Raw genomic sequence first — 26920 nt, forward strand, 5'->3', positions numbered from 1 at the left:
TTGGCAAGAATGATGTATGACCCAATTAGAGAGCAGCGGTTCATGAAAAGCAAAGGTTTACACTAAACAGCCTGTCTTTTGGCCATTATCACTGGTAGAACTAGTTGATGGCTAATTTGCGATCATGGAAGTAATCTGGAGGGCTCAAATGATAAGAACTTAAGAAGAGATGGTTAGGATTTTACAAGCACATGTCTTGAGAGGGTGCTTCAGAGAGATATGGGGTGTCTACCCAAAGCTTTGAGGAATAATTTCCTTATTTTCACACTTTTAGAAATGATGATGAAGAGCAATGCTTTGGCCACTTGTAAATTAGCTCAGCCTGCCCTGGGGAGGTTGTTTGAGTCCTTTCCCCTTTTGAGGGAGATTTTTTTTTTCCTTTTGAACTTTCTTCACACAGCAGAGACTGTGTAATCTGTTACAGACACTGCCTTCAAAGAAAAATGGTTTAGTGTTGTTTGCTAATGATGTTCTCCTGAGATGTGTCCACTAATGTCCCACACAAGATGCGGCACAGAGTAGGTGATGACAGATGTCACTGAGAGATGAACTGGGACAGTGTCTGGCCCTTTAGGGGAGTCAGATTCCATGTAGTGTAAACTGAGGCCTAGGAAAGGAAAATTGATCCCGAAGGCCAAGGAGCTATGGGCAGCACTGGAATGAGAGCCCCAGTCTTCTGTTTCTGGTGAAGGTACCATCCCCAACTCTGGCTGGTTAATTCCTAGACAATGGCAATTTCTTAAGAAGTATTAGAGATTATATAATTCTCAGAAATACATTCTTAATTCAATCATTTGAAAAATTTGCAAGGCTCGGGTAAATAAATTTCTATGCAATAATTATTTGTCAAAAGAAAAGCATAAACAAAAGGTAAGAACAGGAAATTTTAACATGTGAGATCTAGACACACACACACAAAATAGCTTCCTCCCCTTACAAAATTCTTTGCACCATCTGGTTTAAAAGACTTCAAGGCTTCAAGGTTACCCCTTGCCTAAGGAAGGAAGCCCAGACACTTCAGCCTGGCCCTTAAAGACCTTTCTAACTGCTCCTGATGTCCTTTTTAGCTTTGACATCCATTCCCACCTTTCCCTGTAGCCATCAGGTCGACAAACAGTCCTGGCTATCTTGTCCTGAATACTTACTTGCCTTTCCCACCTCTCTGTTTTGGCTGTTGTTCCCTTTGCCTGAGATGCCTGTCTTCATCTTCTCCAAGTCCAAACTCAAGGCTCATCCCTCTCTGAGATTCCACTGATCATCTGTCCAAACGGAGTTTACCCACTCTCAAATTTCCAAGAAATTTCATTTTTAATTGCCCATATGCAACTTACCACATATTAACTCATATTAGTAAGAATCAGACCAGTGTCTGCTGCCATTTACTGAGCATTTACTAAGTACTAGGTACCAGATGAGGCATTCCAACTATGTTATCTCATTTTGTTATATGAAAGATATTTCTTTGGTCTGGTAGCTGTTTTATCCCATGATTTAGGAGTTCTTGGAGGACAAGACACAGAGCAATGTTTGGATCTTGTGCTCAAATTTATGCATGATAAAAATGTACAGAATGAAAACCTAAAGGTGAAAAACAAAGATAGTGCTCTCCAGTTTCACATGTGTCCCCAGAACTATTTCCCCATCTTTTAATGTTCTTTCGAGGATTCTAGCTGAATAAGGGGTTTAATGGGCTCTTTATTCTGATGTGCAGCTGACCACCCCAGATGTGCATTTCCACATGGCCACGTGTGGTCCCTCAGCTGCAGCTGAGCAATTGTGCCCTCCCAAAGTACATACGTCGAATCAGTGTCCTTTTCTTTCTTCCGTATTCCAAAGGCCTTCCTTGTACGTTTTTTCAATCCTGTGGGAAAACAACAAAGGGTCAAGGAAATCTATTTTCTATTTGAGTCTTCCTAGCAACATTCAAGGGAACGATATTTTTAAAGTTCCAGCACACCAGTTAAATTTGGATGTTCAAAAAGTAATGAAAATTTCTTCATTGGTATGTATGTATCTGTGTGTGTGCACGTGCATATGACTCATTATTATTTCTGACAGATGTTTATCAAAGACTCAGCACTCTAAATTCTTAGCACTCTGAGCAACCTGAGAGAAAAGAAGAACAGGGCCAGCTATAGAAAAGATTGCAAGCTTTTCTTAGATCATTGTTAGTCAACACCAAATTGGTCTTTTGCCAAGAAACTAAATTATGGATTTAGATGAAGAGGAGTTTTGGGGTGAGACATATTCCTGAGACTAGGACAATTCCAAAACACAGGTCACGTGAACCATAACAAGAGAGCTACATCGATTGGACACATCTTGTGTCCCATAATTCCAACTAATCTTTTTCTATGTCCTCAATTTTGTGACAAGACTGATTATTAACCATTCTCTGGACATATCCCAACATCTATACTCCAGTATGTCTTTCTTCTATATGTGGGTCTTACCTCTGGTTGAAGTGCTTTTCCTATTTAGATATTTAGAACTTTAGCTCATCCTTCAAGGCTCAGCCAAATGCCGCCTTCTTTGTGAGGACCTCGTAGTCCTAATGGTGTAAGAAACTGACAATTCCATGACTCATCCCCCCCAAAATGTTGCTCTTAGATGTATAATAATACATCAAACTGTTCCACTTAGTTCTTATGTCAATTTCCCACATAAGCTGTGAGCTTTTCTAGGACAGAGGCCAGTATCCCTTTCATATGTTCCCTACATATACATCTGGTATCTAGTACAGGTACCAGATAGTCTTTGTGTATTTAAAATACCTTCCAGGAAACATCATTCAGGCAATACTTGGGTAACAAGACTCCCTTCTTCCATCTTGGACAAACCAAACACAATCTTGGTTCTTCCATTTTTATCCTATCAGGGCTTTATCTGAGATTCCTTATTTCCTACATGTTTCATAGTCACATATGTGGCTTGTGGTTTTTTTTTTTTAATTTTATTTTTTCTGTGTTCCAAGATTCATTTTTTATGCACCACACCCAGTGCTCCATGCAGTATTGCATGTCCTCCTTAATACCCACCACCAGGCTCACCCATTCCCGCACTCCCTCCCTTCCAAAACCCTCAGTTTGTTTCTCAGAGTCCATAGTCTCTCATGGTTCATTTCCCCCTCCAATTTACCCTAATTCACTTTTCCTTTCCTTCTCCTAATGTCCTCCATGTTATTCCTTATGGTCCCCTAGTAAGCGAAACCGTATGATAATTGACTGTCTCTGCTTGATTTATTTCACTCAGCATAATCTCCTCCAGTCCCGTTGATACAAAAGTTGGGTATTCATCCTTCCTGATGGAACAGTAATATTCCATTGTGTATATGGAGCATATCTTCTTTATTCATCCATCTGTTGAAGGGCATCTTGGCTCTATCCACAGTTTGGTGATTGTTGCCATTGCTGCTATGAACATTGGGGTACATATGGCCCTTTTTTTCACTACATCTGTATTTTTGGGGTAAATACCCAGTAGTGCAATTGCAGAGTCATAGGGTAGCTCTATTTTTAATTTCTTAAGGAATCTCCACACTGTTTTCCAAAGTGATTACACCAACTTGCATTCCCACTAACAGTTTAAGAGGGTTACCCCTTCTCCACATCCTTTCCAACACTTGTTGTTTCCTGTCCTGATCATTTTGCCCATTCTAACTGGTGTAATGTTGTGTCTCAATGAGATTTTGATGTAAGTTTCCCTAATGGCTAATGATGATGAACATTTTTTCATGTGTCTGTTAGCCATTTGTATGTCTTCTTTGGAGAAATGTCTGTTCATGTCTTCTGCCCATTTTTTGACATGATTATCTGTTTTTTGGGTGTTGAGTTTGAGGAGTTCTTTATAGATCTTTGATAACACAACAAGGATGCCTACTCTCACCTCTGTTGTTCAATATAGTACTAGAAGTCCTAGCAATAGCAATCAGACAACAAAAAGAAATAAAAGGTATTCAAATTGGGAAAGAAGAAATCAAACTCTCTCTCTTCGCAGATGACATGATATTTTATATGGAAAACCCAAAAGATTCCATCCCAAACTACTAAAACTCATAAAGCAATTCAGTAATGTGGCAGGATACAAAATCAATGCACAGAAATCAGTTGCTCTTATACACTAACAATGACAATATAGAAAGGGAAATTAGAGAATCGATTCCGTTTCCTATAGCACCAAGAACCATAAGATATGGGGCACCTGGGTGGCTCTGTGGGTTAAAGTCTCTGCCCTCAGCTCAGATCATGATCTTGGGGTCCTGGGATCGATCCCCACATCGGGCTCTCTGCTCAGCAAAGAGCCTGCTCCCCCACCCCTGCCTGCCTCTCTGCCTACTTGTGATCTGTCTCTCTCTGTCAAATAAATAAATAAAATCTTTACAAAAAAAAAAAAAAAAGAACCATAAGATACCTTGGAATAAACTAACCAAAGAGGTAAAGGATCTGTACTCGAGGAACTACAGAACATTCATGAAAGAAATTGAAGAAGACACAAAAAGATGGAAAAGCAGTCCATGCTCATGGATTGGAGGAATAAACATTGCTAAAATGTCTATACTGCCCAAAGCAATCTATACTTTCAATGCCATCCCAATCAAAATTCCACCAGCGTTTTTCAAAGTGCTGATCAAACAATCCTAAAATTTGTATGAAGCCAGAAAAGAAAAACAAAAACAAAGCTGGGGGCATCACGTTGCCTGATTTCAAGCTTTACTATAGAGCAGTGATCACCAAGACACCGTGGTACTGGCACAAAAACAAACACATAGACCAACGGAACAGAGTAGAGAGTCCAGATATGGACCCTCAACTCTTTGGTCAAATAATCTTTGACAAAACAGGAAAAAATATCCAGTGTAAAAAAGGCAGTCTCTTCAATAATTGGTGCTGGGAAATTTGGACAGCCAAACACAGAAGAATGAAACTTGACCATTCTTTTCCACCATTCACAAAGATAAATTCAAATGGATGAAAGACCTCAATATGAGTCAGGAATCTATCAAAATCCTAGAGGAGAACATGGGCAGTAACCTTGTTGATATTGGACACAACAACTTCTTTCAAGACATGTCTCCAAAGGCAAAGGAAACAAAAGTGAAAATGAACTTTTGGGACTTCATCAAGATAAAAACCTTCTGTACAGCAAAGGAAACAGTCAACAAAACAAAGAGGCAACCCACGGAATGGGAGATGATATTTGCAAATGACACTCAGACAACGTGGCTTGTGTTTCTTAGTATCATTCAGATATACTAAATGCCTCTATATTTCAATACCTTAGACTTGTTGGGTACGTAGGTGGCTCAGTTGGTTAAGTGTCTGACTCCTGATTTCAGCTCAGGTCATGATCTTAGGGTTGTGAGATTGAGCCCTTCATCGAGCCCCAAACTAACTCCTGCACTGAGCCCTGCATTGGGTCTCAAGCTCACCAGAATCTGCTTGAGCTTCTCTTTCCCTCTGTCCCTCCCCGTACTTGTGCACCAACACACTCTCTCTCTTAAAAAAATAAATAAATATTTAAAACAAAAACAAAACCCTTAGACTTGCTACTGGTGGTTTGGAAAGTCTTTTTGACAAATTGGAACTGGAAAAGTCCCTGAATTTCAGGATTTGTTTGGCACTAACAGGTGGAACAAAGGGAAAAACATTGACAGAATCAGAGACTTGATGACACCTTCTTCCAAAACATGTGAGTCAGCCCAAACTGCTCAGATTATCTGAATCATTCATTATCAGGCTCTCAGGATTCTACTCATATATAATCCCCAAAATGCCTCTATTCAATCTAATTTTGTATTTTAATAGTCATTCTGTTTAAGATCCCTAGGTCTTCAAAATGTCAGTGTTTGTTTAAAAAAGACCTCTTCCCACATTAAGCTCAGCTCTTCTTCATTACTCTTCTTCACATGACTTTATAGGAAAACTTACTGACATTTAAAACTACCCACCCATAATATCTAGGAACACCTTCTCCTCATTCATTTTCAACTTGAATTGTTAAAAACTTTCTTCCTTCTCACCTCTAATTGCCTTATCCCCTTATAGGAAAAATACAGTGACAATCATCATTTCCTTGTCAAAATTTTTCTTGGGTTCAAGTCTCTTAACTGGCCTCTCCATGCTTCTAATTCAAGTTTGGGGTCACAAGGAATGCTATACTTCATCAATCACTACTTATTTTTATAGGATTATAAAACAAATGTTATTATTATTTTATGTTTTCAAGTCATTTCATTTTCTGTAATTTGACCATGAGATGAGAGACAGCACGCTCTACCAAATAGATCAGAAAATACACATAAGTTCCAGTAACTCTTGTATTAAATTAGTAACAGAACAGGCAATAGTAGTTTTCCATAAGCTCTGTCCTGTTTTTGACCACCAAATTTGGACAACAGCCAACATGAACTAGGTCATGAACATCAATGAACTGCCCATTTTCCAGTGAAATGTGCACTGGATCAGGATTCAGGAGAAAGAGTCCATTTCCGGCATCATTTTCATAAAAAAAGATTTTATTTATTTACTTTAGAGATAATTAGGGTGGGGGGAAGGTCAGAGGGAACAGGACAAGCAGACTCTGCACTGAGTGCGGAGCCAAACATGGTGCTTGATCTCACAACACTGAAATCATGACCTGAGCTGAAACCAAGAATCAGAAGCTTAACCGACTGAGTCACCTAGGTGCCCCCAGCATCATTTTTAAGTACACGGTTTAATACAAGTTATATTTCTTTGTTTCAATCTCTCAGTCTATAATAAATAAGTCAATATTAAGGGATGAAAGAATTTGCACACATTCACAAAATGCTATGCCAATCTGTAATTTTAATTTCACAGAAAGTTGTATTTTCTGTACCTAGAATACATTCCTATATATGGAATATATAGAGGAATATACTAGATGTGACATTCCAGAAAAACAGAACTAACCAAGTGTCAAATAAAAGAAAACATTGGAAACATTTTCCCCCCTTGAGAAGTGGAAAGATTTGAGAAATTTGGGAAATTATGAAGATAACTCTAAAAGACTAAAGCAAACAAAGTGATGAGATTTAGAAGTTATTTATATCTTAACAGCTACTTGAGATGATCCAGGAAGAAAAACAATCATACCAACTGTGTTAAAAGTGAATGTACAGGGGTTGTAATGACTTTTGAGAGTTCATTTAAAAATATTCCAAGAAATTTTTTGAAAGAGAGTAATAATAGTCAAAGATCTTATAGGAATAACAAATTCAAGACATTATGTCTGAAAATCTAATAAGCTTCAGAAACACAATAGCCACTTCTGATTCCAGAACTTCATAAAAATTTTAAAGTCAGTTTCTACAGTAGAATTGTTTTTAGGCTGGGTCATGAGTATTTGTCAACTATACTTTACAAAAATGAGAGGGGAAAAATCACTTGTTTTTGAGAAATAAAGTAACTATTCCCTTGTCAATGCCAAAACAAAGAGATATTAAGAGAAAGAACTTTTTGTCTTGATGATCTTGGGCTACAATGGTTCTCTTCCAAGTTGCGGAAGTGAGAATGTCCTCTTGCAGAACTGCAATCTTGGGTCAGTCGCAGATGAAGTGTAGCCTGTGTCTCTAGCTCCTCTCCACCTAATTTAGATTTCTTTTCGTTTCCTTCGGTCTTATGATAGGAGCCAGTCGTGTCTGGGAACAACCACAAAATTAAAAGGAGACTGATTTTCTAAGAGGGTGGGAAAGCTCATTTAAAAATAGGCCGTCCTGGATATGATGTTACCAGATAATAAAATAAAGCAGTAGGCACAGAAATGGACAATGGTGATAGCACAAACACAAAATACAGAAGAAGAAGTTTTATCACCTCAAGATTATTGGCTACAATTACTGAGGTCCTACCTCTGGACCAGCTGCTTTGCATCTATGTGAAAAAGTAGGAGGTGTTTTCTTCTCAAATGATGATGAGCCTGAGGGTGACCTAGGTTAGGTTTTATTATCACATCTCCAAGGAGGAAATGGGAGGCTCCTTTACCCCTGCTGCTCCTCAGATGCTGAAATTCTTCAGGACTTTGTCCTAGGTTCCTCTACACTCTCTCCCTGGGACAATCACATGGTTTCACTTGCCCTCTGTATATAAATGAACCCTGAATCTGTAGGTCAGGCCCAATACTATCTCATGAGTTTCTGAATATATAATACTTGTTACACTTCAGCTTCTATAAATAGATGTCGGATTTCTTCAAAAGCTTTTAGACTCCACTTATACACATGCAATTAAACCCATAAAAGAATGTCTGATCATTTAGTTTACAATCATTTTCTGAATAAAATTCCCCTTAAAATGAATTGGTCCTCGTGGTGACAGATGGTAACAACACTTACTGTGGTAAACACCGCATAATACATGGAATTGCCAAATCACTATGTTGCACACCTGAAACTAACATAACATTGTATGTCAACTGTACTATCATAATAATATTACAATAATAAAATTATTGTGCTATTTGATAATTAAAAAATTAATGGAATCTTTCTCCAGCAATAGATAAATGGATAGATAAAATGTGGTTTGCCCATATGTAAAATATATTTCTTATGACAGGTCCAGAAAGTTTGGAAGTATTTTTTCAAACTTAAAAAAACCCTTTAAACTTAAAACACAAATTGGGTTTACTAGTGTTTTCCTTGAAACTTCCCTGAAATAATTAAAAAAAAAAAAGAAAATCAAGATACCTTAAAACTTCCTGGCTTTAAGGGTATACAACTCGGTAGATAAAGAAAAAACAGTGCAGCAGAAAAAAAAATTACCTTTATCCATTTTCTTTCCTCCTGAGTACAACTGTTCTATAGGAATTCATTAAACAAATACTGAATTCTGAATTTGACCCTTTAAAGGGTACAAAAACAAAATTGTTCAGAGTGGACTTCCAAAAAGAGCAATTTGGACTCTGTATTAATTTTATGTCAAACATCAAAATCAGAATCTCCAGGGTTTTGGCTTGTTGGTTTTATGTCTTCTGCTTTATTTTTTTTTAAATCGCACTTGAAATATTTCTCTCCCTAAAAATGAAGACTGGTCCTATCGATGGACAAGTTGAAGCAACGGTCCTGGAACTGAGTCCAGAGAAGCAGACATCAAGGTGTGAAAATCCTCTAGGCAGGAGCTGAGGACCAGCCACACAGAACACACTGCTGGCCTCAACCAGAGACACTGTCCTGCCACATGGGAATATATAAGTGGAGAGTCCTGCCATTGACCTCCTCCTTTCTGTCCTCGTCCAGAATTCCTGCCGTTCCACTGCTAGCTGGTAGGACAACAACAAGGAGAGGCCGAACTTAGAATAGTCATTGTCCTATCAGCACGTTTACAGCTACTGGCTTATCAACTGAAGGGGCTGAGATGGGCAGACAACTGGGATGGGTACAGCAGACAGGAGAGGAGCCAAGGGCAAGGCCAGGTTCTAACACTAGGGGAGAGTGGTCCTATGGGGTGAGGGGGACACAATCTGTGTATTTGGTTGTTGGGAGAAAGAGCTCCTTTGAGGGCATTACTTTTTGGTTACCTTCTTCACTCATCTCACAATCTTGCTTACACGGCTTTCACTGATAACTCTTCGTTGTGTTAAGACACTCATATAAACATATTGCCTATGAAATTATTGAGAAGGCGCTACTTTTGGAGATCATCTTCCTGGGATGTACTTGGTTCTTCCACTTCCACCTCTCCCAAAACTGCTTCTGAGCAGAGCTCGGACAAGGCAAGTCCTGGGCGCAAAGCCAGCTCTAGAGCGATCTGTTGGTCTGGAAGAAGAAGGAGCAAGAGGAGGAGCGGTGGCAGTGACAGCTGGTTGGGGTTGTTATATAAAACACAGTTCACGGAGAAGCACAGATCATGCCCTCATGTATCTCCCCAGGAGCCTGAACACATTGCCTCCCAGAAACACAAGCAGGAGACAAAACGGAAAGAATCAGAATGCACGGAATTTGAAATCCAAAGACAGGGGATCAATCCCCAACCTGACCTATTGGTGGCTGTCATTTGCGGCAAAACTTACAGAGAAGCTAAGAGGCACGTGTTATTTTTAATGTAAGATTAATTTGACACAGGGCATGAGGTTTGGAGAGATAATCCCAGTTCCCCTCTGTGATCACCAAGCGTGAGGAGCAGCTAGGCCTTGTTCACAGAGTGCCTCGTGTGTGCTTAGCACTTTACACAGACTAACCCTTTCAACGAGCCTCCAAGTCATTACCAACCCCCTATTTTATGGATTAAGAAACAGACTCGGGGCGCCTGGGTGGCTCAGTGGATTAAGCCGCTGCCTTCAGCTCAGGTCATGATCTCAGGGTCCTGGGATCGGGCCCCGCATCGGGCTCTCTGCTCCGCGGGGAGCCTGCTTCCTCCTCTCTCTCTGCCTGCCTCTCTGCCTACTTGTGATCTCTCTCTCTGTCAAATAAATAAATAAAATCTTTAAAAAAAAAAAAAAAGAAACAGACTCAAAGTAATTAAGTTCCTCTTGGAGCGTCACTAAACAAACCAGCGATAAGATGATCTGAGCCAGGTGTGTTTGACTCCAAAGCAAGGCAAAGTCTCACAGGGTAGTCGTGAGGATTCCTGTAGTATCCAGAGCAACACCTGAGACGTGCTGAACCCACCATCACTATTTGTTTAACAATTTTTTTAAAACTGTTTAAAAAAAAGTTTAACAAACTCGAAGTTTGTATAATAATTAAAACAAAAACAAATGACTTTATCTGATATTTGCAATATACATTCCATTGATGTTCAGTTTCCTGATATTCATTCATGTATACAGAAGTATCGGAGAAGGATAAGGAGCTCCAAACTACACAGGATGGACCCATCTGAATAGAGACTCGGGGAGAGGGGTGTACTGTGACCTCACCACGTTTTTAGGTGAAGAATGTGTATAATGGCATATCAAGAGCTCGAGGTAGCTCAAAATGCATATCATAAATAAAAATGAATCGATGTAATTTATTAAGTACTTACAAGGGCTTAGGAAATACATCAGGAAGCTCTTTATCTGAGCCCAATACAACCTCACAAGGTGGGAGCTATTACTGTATTGACTGTATTGATTCTACACCAGGAGGCGGGAGGAGGAACCAGTCTAACGGAGAGACCACTCTCAGAGCTCCAGAATCCACACTCTTCTGTCTTTGAAATACCTTTAGTGTCCGTTGTCACAATTCACTTTGTTCTCTTATGAAACAAACAAACAAAAATCAACTCTATTTTTTTTTAAAGATTTTATTTATTTATTTGACAGAGAGAGATCACAAGTAGGCAGAGAGGCAGGCAGAGAGAGTGGGGGAAGCAGACTCCCTGCCGAGCAGAGAGCCCGATGCGGGACTTGATCCCAGGACCCTGAGATCATGACCTGAGCGGAAGGCAGTGGCTTAAACCACTGAGCCAACCAGGCGCCCCTCTATTTTTTTTTAAGTGAAAGACATTTTTGGGAAAATTGGGATGTACATTTCTTAGACACAAAGACTGTATTTTGCATGTTGAGATCTTCGTATGTTACCCAGCGAACATAAGGAGACCCAATAGATGTTTGCTAAACGGATTATTTCTGTAATAGATGTAAATTTTCAGCCTGAGCCTTCATCAGCTCGGAGGGTTACTCAAAGGTGAATCACATGTAATGGAATTATTTATTTTCTGCAGGAAACCAGGCCAAGCATTTAGTCTCAGTAATAAAAAACAGGCAAATTTAATTGCCCTGGGCACAATGCCGCATATTGACAGCAACCCTAGACGGGTAATATCTATTCATTATGATAGTCACTGTATTTCTGTCAGGAAAGATTAAGATGCTTTGCACATCAGCTCTTCCTCTAAGTTTTAAATAGAGGTAGTATAATCCAATTCAGATTCTTTGTCACAGGGTCTTACAGCACAATGTAAGACCAGTTAAGACGGAGGGCAGTCCCTCCCATGATTTTTTGTGATGTTTATGATTTGCAGTACCTAGACTACGGCCAAAGATATGGGAAGTGCTTAATAAAAGTGAGTTCTAGGAAATATGGAAAGTCAAGTTAGGTTTACCTAACTAGGTACTGCTAGGGATTGTGCTAGCAGTACCTGGCACATGGTAGTCACTCAGCAAATGTTTGCTGGTTGCTCTACATATTTGCAATTCTAACCAAAATTGTCCCAAATTGTTGGGCATGTGCCCTTTGGTCTGAATGCTCCACCTTCATTTTCATGTGACTCAAAGGAAATCCAAGTGTTCTCTGTGGTTAGTGTAAGCACAAAGATGGTACCCCACCATTCTGAGCGAGTTGAGCCTACTGGGAGAAATGTGTGTCCTGATAATACGCTCCATTAGTACTGGGTTGCAAAAGGGTCTGAGCAGGATGGCACCTTGAAATTCAGATGTGATATGTGAGAGTTCATGTTAATGGCACTAAAATAGAGATTGCTAAAGGCAATTCAGCACTTCAAAGAGCTAAAAACAGTGATGACTTAAAAAAAAAAAGAAATATTTGACATTTTGGTGACATGGAAGAAAATGTTAAAGAGTAGATGGTCACAGAACAGATTTGCCATAAAAGGACTTAGTGTTTGCTATGCTATTATTAATGGTATGAAGAAGCGGAGTAGAATTAGGAAGAATTTCAAGCAGGTGAGCAGCCTCCATTAAGATTTATGGTCTTTTTTTTTTTTTTTTAAATATTTCTTTCTCTGATCTCCATTAAGATTTAAGTAGCAAGATCCATGGTAAGCAGATGTAGTTATAACGAATAGTAGGTTTGAGCTCTGAGAGATGTGAGTTCAAATATCTTCTCTACCTCCTGGGGCAAGTAACTTAACCTCTCTGCGTGTCATTTTTCTCAACTCTGTGTCATAAAAGCTTCTTATAAAGTTTAAGATGGGAATAAAAGTTCTGGATAACACCTAAAATATATTGTGCACCACCTTATGCAGATTTCTCTTGCCTGTCTTAGTTTTGATAGTTACAAAACAATTGGAAATCACCCATTTTAACTGATTACATAAGAGCAACTAAATGCCTGATTTGTAGATCTATTTCTTTAGAAATGAAAATACATAAAAAATTTTAAAAAATCGAATTTTCAAAATCTTGAGCTTTCTTTGGTTACAGATTTTTTTTTTTAAGATTTATTTATTTATGGGGTGCCTGGGTGGCTCAGAGGGTTAAGCCTCTGCCTTCGGCTCAGGTCCTGATCTCAGGGTCCTGGGATCGAGCCCCACATCGGGCTCTCTGCTCAGCAGGGAGCCTGCTTCCCCATCTCTCTCTGCCTGCCTCTCTGCCTACTTGTGATCTCTTTGTCAAATTAAATAAAATCTTTAAAAAAAAGTTTTAAAAAAAGATTTATTTGCTTATTTTTAGAGAGAGAGCAAGCGCATGTGTGGGTGCCAGCAGGGGTTGGGGCAGAGGAAGAGGAAGAGAATCCTCAGGCAGACTCCCCAGTGAGCTCCGGGAGCCCGACTTCACAGGGCTCAATCCCAGGACCCTGAGATTATGACCTGAGCCAAAATCGAGTCAGACACTCTCACCCGACTGAGCCACCCAGGTGCCCCTAAAACCAAGTTTGGTTTTAATAACAAAACCAAACTTGGGCCCAAGAAATGTAATTTACTGACATCTGTCATAAAAAATAAGTGGGGATTACAAGATTCAGTCTTTTAAAGAAACACAACTATCTCCTTTACCAGAAAAAGACAGCATTGATGAAGCCTCTATGAAATGCCAATCTATTACAAACTTAATCAGTGGGCATTCTCAGTGTGATTTGAAAATAAGCCAGTTACTTCTACTTGGATTAGCGGTCTATGGAATTTAGAGTTTCTTGCTCCCACCCCGAGGAGGAGAAACACTCGTTTTGCTTGGAAAACAACACTGCAAACACTCATAAAATTAATTTGACCTGTTCCATGAGAACTTTGTTCTACAAAATGGTTTCCCTCTTATTCACTGTTCTTCTCTCTCATTCTCTCTCTCCACATTCATCAGTTCTCTTCTCCATCGTCCATCTCCTGTCCCTCCCCTGTCTGACATTGACATGTAAACTAAATTGAAGCTAATGATCCTGCTCAGAGAGACTCTGGTTTTCGGGCATAAACAGAAAAATTCAATTGAATCGTAATTCACCAAATTTCATTTCCAAAACACTCCATGAAAATAATCCAAAAGAAAGCAAACTGGACAATAACAGAAATCCTTTGCATATGCCCTTGTCTTTTTATATTTCATCCAGAGCAGAAGGAGCAAGTACTTTGGTAAAATCTTTAAGTTGTTACTATAAGTACCATTTAGTACTCTGAATTAAATTCTTCAAAGGTGAATTAAAAAAGAAAGCTGGAACACATCCTACATAAAATTCTTGCGGTTTAATTCTAACCTACCAAGTGGAGGCACAGAGATGGACAAGGGGAAAGGAGATTTACATGGTGATATTAATTCAACACTTTATAGGCTATTACCCAACTTTATGTAGTAAGAACCCATGAAGCCTACTTCCAAAATGGACTAGAAATGGTTTTAAAGATTAAAATGTGGACGCCTGGGTGGCTCAGGTGGTCAAGCAGCTGCCTTCAGCTCAGGTCATGATCCTGGAGTCCCAAGATTGAGTCCCGCATTGGTGGGGAGTCCCCTCCCTGCTCCGTGGGGAGTCTGCTTCTCCCTCTGACCCTCTCGCCTCTCATCCTCTCTCTTTTTAAAAAGATCAGTTAACAGATAAACGAGCACAAAAAAAAAATGGTTCAAAAGGGAACTAAATACAGAATTTAGCTCTAAGTTCTTTTGAGAGGTCTTAGAGGCCTCTGGGATGCATGTGGATTGATCCCATTTACAAGATTTATAATGATGATTATACATTCCCCTGTCCTCCATCCATCCTCCCACCCACCCATTCTTTGGCTATAAATCCCAATAGATAACAAAATTCATTTTTATGAAATTATTCCTGTGGGATAACATAAATCTATCAAGTTGCAATGAAAACCTGGTCCCCTTTTGTCTATTCTCATTGGAGGTATAAAATATCAAGTTAACCCTCTTGGGAAGTTAACCCCTGGTAGACTTGCAGATTTATCAAGCAATCTACTTAGCCTGGCTAAATGGTCATATTATTGTCCCTTTCTATATTTATAAATCTTACATTCCAAACATTTATACTGATGTTTGTTACTCTACTAATGATTCTCTGGTTTTAGTTCCTCATACTTGACCTAACAAGCTCAGAATGGAAATTTTTCCATATTGGTCAGTATTCTCTTCATCGATATCCCAGTATTGGCCAGGGATATAAACTTTTTTTTTAAAGATTTTATTTATTTGACAGAGAGATCATAAGTAGGCAGAGCAGCAGGCAGAGAGAGAGGAAAAAGCAGGCTCAGGGATATAACCTTTTCTTCAGTGCCTAGCATCATGCAATCTCCAGCAAATTTGTAATCACTATCAGATCTCCTCATCTCCTTGTTCAGGGGTTGATAGGATGGGAACCCATTGAACATCTATCACGTACCAGGGACACTTCTGGGCTAGGGATACAGTATCTAATATTATCCTTGAATTATGTGAGATCACAGATCAGTTACTAAAACCCCAAACCACCCATCTTCAATGAAGTAGCAGCTATCCATTTTAGCTCTTCCTTATCTATTCACCAGCGTGACATATGTGCATAGTTGTGTGGTTGTTTGAGGTGAAGAGTGACATAAAATGAGGAAGTCAGGGGCTAGGTCATACAAGTTCTTGAAGGTCAAATTAAGGACTTTAGACTTTTAAGATGGGCAGTCACTGAAAGCGTTTGAGCAGAAAAGTAACGTCATCTATTACCTAGTGCCAGAAACCTCCCAAAGTAATTAATTTGTTTAATGTCATTATGATATGCTAACTAAATGAGTGTTTCCTAGATCATCAAAAGACAAGATTACATTGAGTATTCTTTGGTGTCAAACGTACTATGTTTTGCTAGTTATCTGAAAACTGAGTATAGTTTTGGCATGGACACTCAAACCAAAGTATTTAATTTGCCAGAAGAGCAGAATTTTTTAAAGAGTTTGTTTATTTATTTGAGGGAGAGAGAGAAAGAAAGAGAGAGCACGCAAGAGAGGTGGGGATGAGCAAAGGGAGAGAGAGAAGCAGATTTGCTGCTGAGCAGGGAGCCTGATGCGGGGCTCAATCCCAGGACCCTGAGATCATGACCCGAGCTGAAGGCAGACATTTAACCAACTTAGCCATTCAGGTGCCCCCAGAACAGTTGAATTCTTGAACGTTTTTTACTTCTTAAGAGTTATCATTTATGACAGTGTGTACATATACCAGTTTTGATAGTCCTAATTGAGATTCAAACTAATTAAGAGCCTTCTGTTTAAATCTCCATAACTCCTGAACTCACACCCCTCACAGAGTTTTGTTACACTTGCAATCAGTCTCAAAATCAGATTCTAGCTTCATCACTAATCAGCTCTGTGAAGCTGGAAAAAAAAAAATCAGTTAATTGCTCCAGAATTTGGCTTCCTGAACTGTAAAATACCTGCTTCCCATGATTATTGTATTAGATAAGATGAGTCAGATATGTAACTTAAATGTTACCCGAGCAGAAAGGAGTATCATTATTTGTTTGATTATTATCATCATTTTAATTGAGGGTTGAAAAACAGTAAATGGTGGTAATATATACCATCTAAAAGGAAAGTATCCAATCCAGTGGAAAGAGTAAGATCCCTCTCTTGTTAAAATGAAAAAGGAAGGAAAATCCATTTCTCCTCACAAACCATCTAATTACATTTTCCAGTTTCTTCTGTTGGATATGTTCACTTAAAGATTCTATAAATTCTTGCCTACTTTTCACCAATCTCACAAGATAATGACACATGTTCACGTGAAGCATGGATAATCAAAAACTGAAATTCCAAGCCAGATCTTTGTCAGGGGCTACCCTCTGCCCCCCCCCAAGTAAAATGGTACCATCATTCCCCAAGATATTTCATCTAGAAACCTAACAACCACCTTTGATTTCTCCTTTCCCTTCCTTTCCACAGCCAATCCATCAGGGAGCGCTGTTAGATCTATGTTTTATATGTAACCAATCTATTTATATGTAACCAATCTATTCACGTAGGTTCCTTCCATCTCTCAGATCTGTCACCTTTAACATGGCCTCTAAGATTGCCGTAGAAGAGGAAGAGAGCATGAGAAAGACACCTCAGATGCGGTTACTACCTCAGCCAGGAAAGAGTATGGTTGACCAGATACCATTGACCAGAAGTGTATGGCTTATATAGCAAATGGTCTCACCCAGATGTAAGAGGTACTGAAAAACGGACTCCCTGCCTGCGAAGCCATTCCCCAGCAACAGCTTTGCACAGCTAGTTGTCTCCTTCGATCCGCGTGGATGAAAGGTACTATCGCTTCTCTACAGCCATGAGCTCTGGTCCCATGTAATGAACTGGTTCTGCCACTTGCTACTTATGTTTCTTTCAATAAATTTATACCTCTCTCAGCCTCAGTATTCTCATCCATAAAATGAATCTTATGTCACAGGATTGCTATGAAAACTAAATAAATCATGCATATAATGTCCTTAGCAAAATCGATGGCTTGTCACAATCATTATTGTCTAAAAATTGAGCCTGAATATAAAACTGATCCCACAATATATTCTTAAAGTTTTTGGATTAATAAACATCTATGCTATGGTTTACTGACTTACATCTTCCCCCCAAAGTTTTATGGTTGAAGAAGTCTTTGAGGTTTCTAACCATCTCCCGCAAATCATAAATTAGGCCAAATTTTTTGTTCTTGGAAGGGGGTTTTAATCAGCTTCCATTAAAGGACAAAAAAGAGGAAATAACACTGCACAACTGACAGGTAATTAAGTCACAGAATAGCAGGGTGGAGATCAGCATCTGGTTTGGTACTAGATCAGCACAACAAAAGCCCTGACAGAGTAAAGTGATTGGCCCACAGCCACACAGAGAATTACAGGGGGAGCTGGACTAAAACCTTTATGGTTTTCTTTGGTCTAATATATTTTACTTATTGATCTGTTCAGTATGAGTGGGCATACATATGAGTGTGTGGCAAATATGTATTAATATAAAATATAAATTTGTATATGTGTATATATATATATGTATAGAGAAAGAGAGAGAGAACGCAAACACTGTATCTGTCTTCTCTAGAACTCTAAAATACCATGTTGTTTAAGGTTTGAGTATACTTTTTGTTTCTACTTCTATGCTTAAATATATCTCATTACTTTCTAAATGTCTAGAATAGTGTCACGAACCCCTGTTTGGCTGAATAGCATTGCCTTGGCAATCTGAATCACATTTCCAAGTAGCATGCATAGATTTTTAGCTGAAATTTGCCTTGACATTTTGATTAATTTTTCTGTTAAGTACTGTAGAAAGACTTTTTAATTTATGAGACTATAACCCCAAAGACAGAAGGAAAGTAAAAGGTGACTTTTATAATAGAAAACAAACAAACAAAAAGCAGAAGAAAGTCATTAGAGACGGTATCTGTAGAAATGCCAAGATCTAATCGCTGAACCTGAGTTAAGCTAATTATGTGGTACTTTCCACAAGTGTATTTTGTTCTTTCTGAAATCGTCACATTTACAAGAGAAACTGTATGCTTAATTCAAAAATCTGCCAGCATGTCAGTCAGGCTGCCCCAGATATTTCTCCTTTGAAACTCCCTTGAAAACCAAAGCTAGTTCTAGTTTTTTGTTTGTTTGTTTGTTTTATGGCCACCTCAACACATGCACATGCTGTCTTCCCCTCTGCCACATGGTTTAAAGCCTACCTCAGTGATTTCAGTGGAATTCAATCTGCTCTGATGTCACCAGAAGGCCGAACTCCTTACCTAGCATGGCATTTAGGACCTGGTCTATCACATTTCTCCAGTTTTATCTGTCATCATTATTCTTTGAAGACTCCACTCTGCAACCAAAGGTAAATTCTCCTCATTCCCCAAACAAGCACATTCATGACCTATGTGTTAGCTTCTATTTGCAGGACTATCTCTTTGGACAACCTTCTCTTCAAACTAGAACCCACCCATCCTCAAGCTGCTTAGAAATGCCCCACTATGCCTGCAGGAAGTTTTCCCTCAGAACTGAAAATTTTTTCTCCTTGGGTTCTTCCAAACATCACTTTGAGATTTCTTTTTAGAACTTAACAATTTTTTTTTTTGCCTATTACAGTTTACATTATCTTTGTTCTTTTAGATTTTAAGTTGCTTGAGAATAGGACCCACTTGTCATTCATCTTGTGCCCTATCAGTGAACCTAATTCAGTGCCATGTACATAGCAGATAGCCAGTGAACATTCACTGACTGGGAAAAAGGTTTCAAGTCAGGCAAAGACTCAAGTGTTAAAAATCACCTTCTCCATCATTATTTGGTAGAAGTGACCAAATGAGAAGTTAAGACTTTTTCCATCACTGAGAAAAGAACCTCCAAAAAATACTTGCAAATCTTTACTTATCTGAGAGCATGCATTATAAATACAGCCAAACTCCTAAACACAAAACAAAACAAAAATAAAACTAGCAAATCAAATGAAGAAGTAGAAGAAAAGGTGAAAGAAGGTGTTACACTTGGGTATGTAATGAGGTTAGTACAGATGAGGTGTAATACCACTTGTATACACAATACAGAAGGGATCCTCTGTTCCTGTTCCTTCTTGTTTTAAGGACAGAGATAACAACCTTAGTGATCTCCTTTTCAGACCAGAAAGGCAGCAGACAAACAGAAGAATTCAAAGAGGCAACATAGGTCATTATGACAGCTGCCAGAGAGGAGAGAACCCATCATACTCTTCAGATGACAAAAGAGCTTTTATCTTGGGGCTCCCAGCCCAATGCATAAGAACAATGCCTGATAGCTTTGTTGAATTAGATCATAGGGCATTAATTGGAATTCTGAAAAATGATACATACAAAAAGCACTTTTAAATTTGTCTCAAGTAGTTACAAAAATGTTCCTTTCACTGTAAAAAAAATAGGTTAAATAACGTTTGATGGTCTTTGCATAGAAAACATAAGCAATAGAAGAATATTGATACTTAAGGAGGTATATTACAGATATAGTAAAGACACATTAAATGTATATTAATATAAAACCATAATATATATATTAACATAATTCACTAAAACCTAATTTTATAGAGCTACTCCATGACCCAGCAATTACACTACAGGGCATTTACCCCAAAGATAAAAATGTAGTGATCCAAAGGGACACCTGTGCCCCAATGTTTATAGCAGCACTGTCCACAATAGCCAAATTATGGAAAGAGCCCAGATATCCATTGACAGGTGAGTAGATAAAGAAGATGTGGAAAATATATACAATGGAATATTACACGGCCATCAAAAATGAAATCTGGCCATTTGCAATGACGTGGATGGAACTAGAGGGATTTTTGCTAAGCAAAATAAGTCAATCAGAGAAAGACAGTGATCATATGGTCTCACTGATATGCGGAATTTAAGAAACAAGTCAGATGATCATAGAGAAAGAGAGGAAAAAATGATACAAGACGAAACCAGAGAGAGAGACAAACCATAGGAGACTTAATCTTTGGAAAAAAACTGAGGGTTGCTGGAGGGGAGGGGGATAGAGGGAGGGGTGGAGGGAGGGGTGGCTGTCTATAGACATTGGGGAGGGTATGTGCTATGGTGAGTGCTGTGAATTGTATAAGTCTGATGAATCACAGGCCTGTACCCCTGAAACAAATAATACGTTATATGTAAATTTAAAAAAGAATATTGATATTTAAGAAGGTATATTACAGATATATTAATATATTAATATATGTTAAAGATATATTAATATATATCCACAATATGTTAATATAATTCATTAAAACCTAATTTTTGATATCTCTAAACTGTAATATTTATTACATTTTACATATATTATATGTAAAATTAAATTCTGTGGAATAAGACTAGTTAGTATTTATTAAACGCCATCATGTAATTGTCAAGCATTATCTCATTAAAACAGCTGCACACTGTGATGTGGATGGTATAGTTGGCCTTGCTTTGCAGATGAGGAACACCTCTCAGAGAAGTGGCCTGAGTTCCCAACACAGCATGGCTAGAAAACGATGGGTCAGGGGTCACATGCAGTCTTGTCAGAGCCCAAGGCCAGGGTTCTTGTCGCATATATGCATGTGTGCTGGGTGGCTGAGCAGACAGAGTGGCGCACGCGGTGCCCTGATCATGCACTTGCTAAGCTAGCTCATGAGATCCAATGATCTTGAAGCTTCCCTAGTCTCCTCTCCCAGCACTCCGGGGAATATCTGCTCTATATGGTCTGCTTTTCCATGGCTCTCATTCTTCTAGTAAAATGTTTGCAGTTAGGAAAGTGGAAAACAACAGCAAGAACGAAGTCAGTGGTTTGCACGTGGGAATGCAATACTTCCTTTGCCACCAACTCCTAACCTTTCAAATTGGTCTGACCTGTGAATAAATTGAAGACATTGATCAGGCACCATTATGACAGGGTGTCCCCAGGGTGGAAGGGGGGTAGGGAGATGGGAGAGGGTGGAAACTTCACTCTAAGCCTTTCAGGACTGCCCAGAATAGAGTCAGTCACACGATCAGAAGGCCAGGGGGAAAGAATGTACGGCTTCTATCTCTGAATTACTTGTTTTTATGTTAGTGCTAGAGACAGTGACTTCAGCTTTTTTGCTTCACACACTCTCAGCCATCAGTCACCAGCAAACTCCTTCCCCCCCACCACCACCATGAGGCATCCTCTGCCACTCAGCGATGCCCAGCAGAGGGCCAGGCCTGAAACAGCTTGCTGCTTCATGGCTGCCTGAGGGTGCTCTCTGGATAGAGCAGGTTTTATTTCTAAGTCATGCATTGAGGTTGCTGGGCTACCAGGCCATTGTGTGTAATCCAACTTGAAGCTTTGCTTTCTTGTCCTCAAGGAACTTGTTTGAGATGACCAGTGATACTCTGTTATTTGAAATTTGAGGGACTGATAGAGAAAGTTCATGGTTAGGAGAAGAGTGTTATAAATGGAAACATGTTTCAATAGGAATTAAAATGGACCTTGGAATTTGGCTGAATTCTGTTGAGAAACCAATGTAGCAAAAACCCCAACTATCATATGATCTCCCTGATATGAGGACATGGAGAAGCAACATGGGGGGGTAGGGGGATAGGAGAAGAATAAATGAAACAAGATGGGATTGGGAGGGAGACAAACCATAAATGACTCTTAATCTCACAAAACAAACTGGGGGTTGCTGGGGGGAGGTGGGATTGGGAGAGGGGGAGCGGGCTATGGACATTGGGGAGGGGAGGCGAACCATAAGAGACTATGGACTCTGAAAAACAACCTGAGGGTTTTGAAGGGTCAGGGGTGGGAGGTTGGGGCAACCTGAGGGTTTTGAAGGGTCAGGGGTGGGAGGTTGGGGGGACAGGTGGTGGGTAATGGGGAGGGCACGTTTTGCATGGAGCACTGGGTGTTGTGCAAAAAGAATGAATACTGTTACGCTGAAAAAATTAATAAAAAGGGAAAAAAAACAAAACAAAACAAAACAAAAAACCCCATTACAAGATAGTAGAGTTCAGAGAAGCAACGCATGATTCCGAACTTGTTTTCATCAGTCGGATGTTTTAGGAGTCCAGGAAGAACATACTCATGAAAATGGTCTCTCTATATCAAATAATATCTGTTAGTATGTCACAGTAGCTCTTCACTTCTTTTTCATCACAGACTTCATTGAGAATCTAATAAAAGCTATGGATCCTCTCCCCATAAAACACTGGCATGCACATAAATCTACCAACCTGTATGTACTATTTCTGGGAATTTATTGACTGCCTAAATGTATCACAGACCCAACTCCTGTTTTCTCTGTAGGAACTCTTTTTTTTTTTTGCATTAATGAGTAACAATAGTGTATAGTAAACGATCTTGGCTGAGACAACCCAGCTATCCCAGGCATTATGGTGGTTTCATCAGATATTAAATGAGTTATTTAACACTTTAGAAAGAATCAGAGCCTGAGTCAGGCTTAGAATTCACACTGTTTGTCCTTGGACCCATGCTGATGGATGTCCTAAATTATAGTCAATCAGTTGAGCCCTCTGTTATCTCTCCCTGATGGTGCCTCCCATTTTTCTTCTGGCTGGTCTAGTCACCCATCTCTTCTTGTTACAAACAGCCACAGTGCTTTTGCTAGATCCACTGCTTTTAAAACTGAGTAGAGGAGGATAAAACAAAATTTTTTTAAAAAGCATATATATTTCAGAAGCAAAAACAGAACCTAAAGAGCTTGGTCATTAACAGTGATAATAAAAACAAACAACGGAGTTCCTCCTGGGTTCTAATTATAACGGCAGGCCCTCTCACACGTCTTTTTTCACAGAATGCATAAATCCATCCCACTGGAGAGGTGTCATCCATCCACTATTTTATGTGTGGGTAGTCAGAGGCTCTAAGAGATTATGTGACTTGTGTAGGACCCCCTGGTTAAAAAATTGCACCAATATTTAAATATGCTTGTGTCTGACTCCAAGTCTAGTACTTTTTCCTACTATATAATGTTTTTAAAAGTACTTATTTTATTTTATTTTTTTAAAGTATGTATTTTAAAAATGAACTCTAACTCTATGCTTCCAGTATCTTAAAAATCCCTATGTCTTCCTAGACTTCAAAGCTTCCCCAGATGAAAAGATACACATGGAGGAGAAAAGTGATCTACACCTCCCAGAATACTCAGGTGGATTCCAGCACTAAGGTCACATGGTCTTGGCTGAGACATGAAGCAACTGAAACCTTACCTGGGGAACTGGGCTTCCATCCAGGAGCATTCAGACTCATGCTGCTTTTCCTTTCAAGATGTGGCTAATTGAACCACAGAGACAATCTGTGGTATCAGGCAGTAATGAGGAAACTTCATATCCTGTTTCCATTCACCCTCCTACACCAAATTAGCTTTCACCCACATTTCCTTCTAGATTGGAAGTAAAAGACCTTATGAACTACCATGGCAAGAATATCAGCTTCTGTTGGCCTCTAAAAGGGTCATGAGTCATTGTTTGGCTGTATTTGTTAAGAGCTCTGGGATTCACCACATAACACAGTAGTTTTGTTGTATCTAGGCAGATTGCCTCCCCCCAACATCCCCTCAACACAGTCTATTATAATGACCATGCTACCAGTCTCCTTAAATTAATTTCAAGTGTCCAGGTAAAAAACAAAGCCTCATTACAATTCTTTAGGGAAGTGTTTTAGAAGTGTCATATCTCTTCAGCCTTCTTTGACTTCCCATTTCCCTTCATTATCTTTCCAGCTTGCCATTTCTGTGCCTTCTTCATTTCTCCGCCTCTTGGGCAAGGCAACTGAGATGAGGTAAGCAGTCAATCTGAGGACTTGTGTAGCCAGGGCACCCTACCCACGGGCTCCACCTGGGGAGCTACTGCCATCCAGCAATTGCCCCATCAGGTAAGAAAGCCTTTAATGCCTGCCCACACGATGTCTTCCAAATTCATGCTCAGAACTGACCTTGGCTTCTCCCTTGGTAACTTCTAGCAACACACCTGAAAACTTTTGGCAAATGCTTACTGATCACCTGCTACATGCTGGAAATCATTCTATGTATTGGGGTATAGAATTAATACAATAGAGCTTCTGCCTTTGAGGAGCACTGCTAAATTGGTAAGAAAGATTCATGAAAATATGATTTCAGTATAGCATGATATTAGGATACACTTAATGTGCAGTAGTCAAGAGTTCATGAGAGCATAGAGCAAAGGCACCCACCCCAACCTGGCGACTCAGAGAAGAGCCCTATCTGACATGCATAATATGAGTCCTGAAAGGTGGCTAAGAGTCTGGTCGGAACAAAAAAACTGAGATGAACTTCCAGACCAAGGAAGTCACACAAACATAGTCACAGAAGGATGACATGGATGATATGTATGGAGAAATAAAAACAATTTGCTATTTGTTAGTAACACTAAGTAAGAAGGAGACAGTGACAGAAGATGGGCCAAAAAGGTAGGTATGGATCAGGTCATAGGGTGCCCTGCATGCCACACTAAGTAACTTGAACTTTGTTCTGCAGGTTATTAGGAAGCAAATATAGGCTTTTAGCAAAGTATTTCCATAGTCAGATTTGTACACAGTGGGGAAGATGGATTAAGTGGTGTAGACTAGAAGACCATCACAACAATCTGGGCAAGAGATAATGGGAGCTTAAACGTGGTAATGGAGACAGAAAAAGTAGATTAAAAAATTACTTAGAAGACAGAGTAGGGAAAACTTAGTGAATGATAGATGTTGGATTGAGGAGTGGGAAGAACTCAAGATGACTCTTAGTTAGAAGTAAGGGGCTACAGGTTGAGCAGGGAAGACTTGACTGTCTCAAATAATACAAACCAGTTAATCCTTTGCTACTCCAGTATAATAACTCACATTTGTATTTGCATAGTAGTAGTAGTTTTATGAATTAGATATTCATCACAATATGTGTTTTGCCAACTGTTCTATGAAGGAAATATTTTGTCACAGTTGAAGAGATGGGTTCAAGGAAAGTTAAATGGACTTGGTCAAAGTCACATAAAAAGGCAGTGGTAGGGTGAGGCCTCAGACTCAGGCTTATGCCAAAAAACTAGAAAACAATATTTCTTTCCAAGTTACACCACAATAATGGAATACTACACCGCCATCAAAAAAGAAATCTTGCCTTTTGCAACATGGATGGAGCTAGAGGATATTATGTTAAGCAAAATATGTCAATCAGAAAAAGACAATGATCATATGATCTCACTCATATGTGGAATTTAAGAAACAAAACAGAAGACCACAGGAGAAGAGAGGAAAATATAAAACAAGACAAAATCAGAGAGGGAGAAAAACCATAGAAGACTTGTAATCATAGGAAATAAATTGAGAGTTGCTGGAGGGGGAGAGGAGGGGATGGGGTAACTGGAAGATGGACATTAAGGAGGGCATGTGATATAATGAGCATAGTGTGTTATATAAGACTGATGAATCACTGACCTCTACCTCTAAAACCAATAATACATTATATGTTAATTAATTGAATTTAAATTAAAAAATAAGTTGTACTGTATAAAGTAGTCCATATTTCATAATTTTGACTATTTTGGAACTTTCACATGGTTCTGCAGTGGAGGAATCTCACTGTCTGAGATCCCATGACCGAAATGCAGGCTTCTTCTTCATTCATCATGTCAGAATCTTTCTATTTCTGTATTCTAGTGGTTTTTTGCACAGACCATTCTACCATATTATGGTATAAGATTGAGATCCCAGGAATAAATTCAAAGAGTAAGTTTTATAGTCTTTGTAACTTTGATGTGTGGAATAGTGGATTCTTTTTTTCTAGAACTTTTTCTTCTCAGATGTTTCATCATACTTATCTAATCTTGGAGCTCTTTTTCCAAGGATGGATGTTGGTTCTCTCTATAGGTTCCTATGAAGGTCAAATAAGATAGTGTATGCAAAGGGGACTCACAAACTATAAAGTGCTGTCTGAAACATATTACTGTGTTGTCATTTTCTGGTCAGTAATGTAGTAAACCGGAGGAGGATGAAAAACTCTAAGTCAATTTCCTTTCAGACTCCTTCCGAATTCTTAGTATATTCCCAACATCAGCACATTTCTGCCACAGCACATGGCCGTCTAGCAGAGGCATCAGTGAACATGCTAGAACCAGTTACATAGAGTGGTCCCTGCATCTAACAAGGCAAAGCCTTGAGCAAATTCAAGTCGGTGAAGTTGGTCCATATGCCCTTTAAAATATTGCTTTTAATAACATTTAAATTTTTTCACAGATTTACTCTAAAATGCAATTTCCAGTAAGACCCTGAAGTAAATCCAATCTATTTATTTCTGTTCTATTCAGTGACAAGAGGCATTCGTGGTTCTTTCCCTAAGGG

At 39.2% G+C, this 26920-nt stretch overlaps 1 protein-coding gene across 19 annotated transcripts in view; it reads right to left on the reverse strand.

Moving 5' to 3' along the window:
- The window catches only part of SGIP1 (SH3GL interacting endocytic adaptor 1), a 217763-nt gene that overhangs the window by 123768 nt on the left and 67075 nt on the right, over positions 1-26920 (reverse strand). For all 19 annotated transcript variants that reach the window (XM_046003690.1, XM_046003802.1, XM_046003689.1 and 16 more), the window contains one exon: positions 1798-1861. In XM_046003690.1, coding sequence (XP_045859646.1) covers positions 1798-1861 — 64 coding nt within the window. The remainder of the gene's footprint in view (positions 1-1797; positions 1862-26920) is intronic.

Source organism: Meles meles, chromosome 1 (genome assembly GCF_922984935.1).
Source record: "Meles meles chromosome 1, mMelMel3.1 paternal haplotype, whole genome shotgun sequence".
NCBI lineage: Eukaryota > Metazoa > Chordata > Mammalia > Carnivora > Mustelidae > Meles > Meles meles.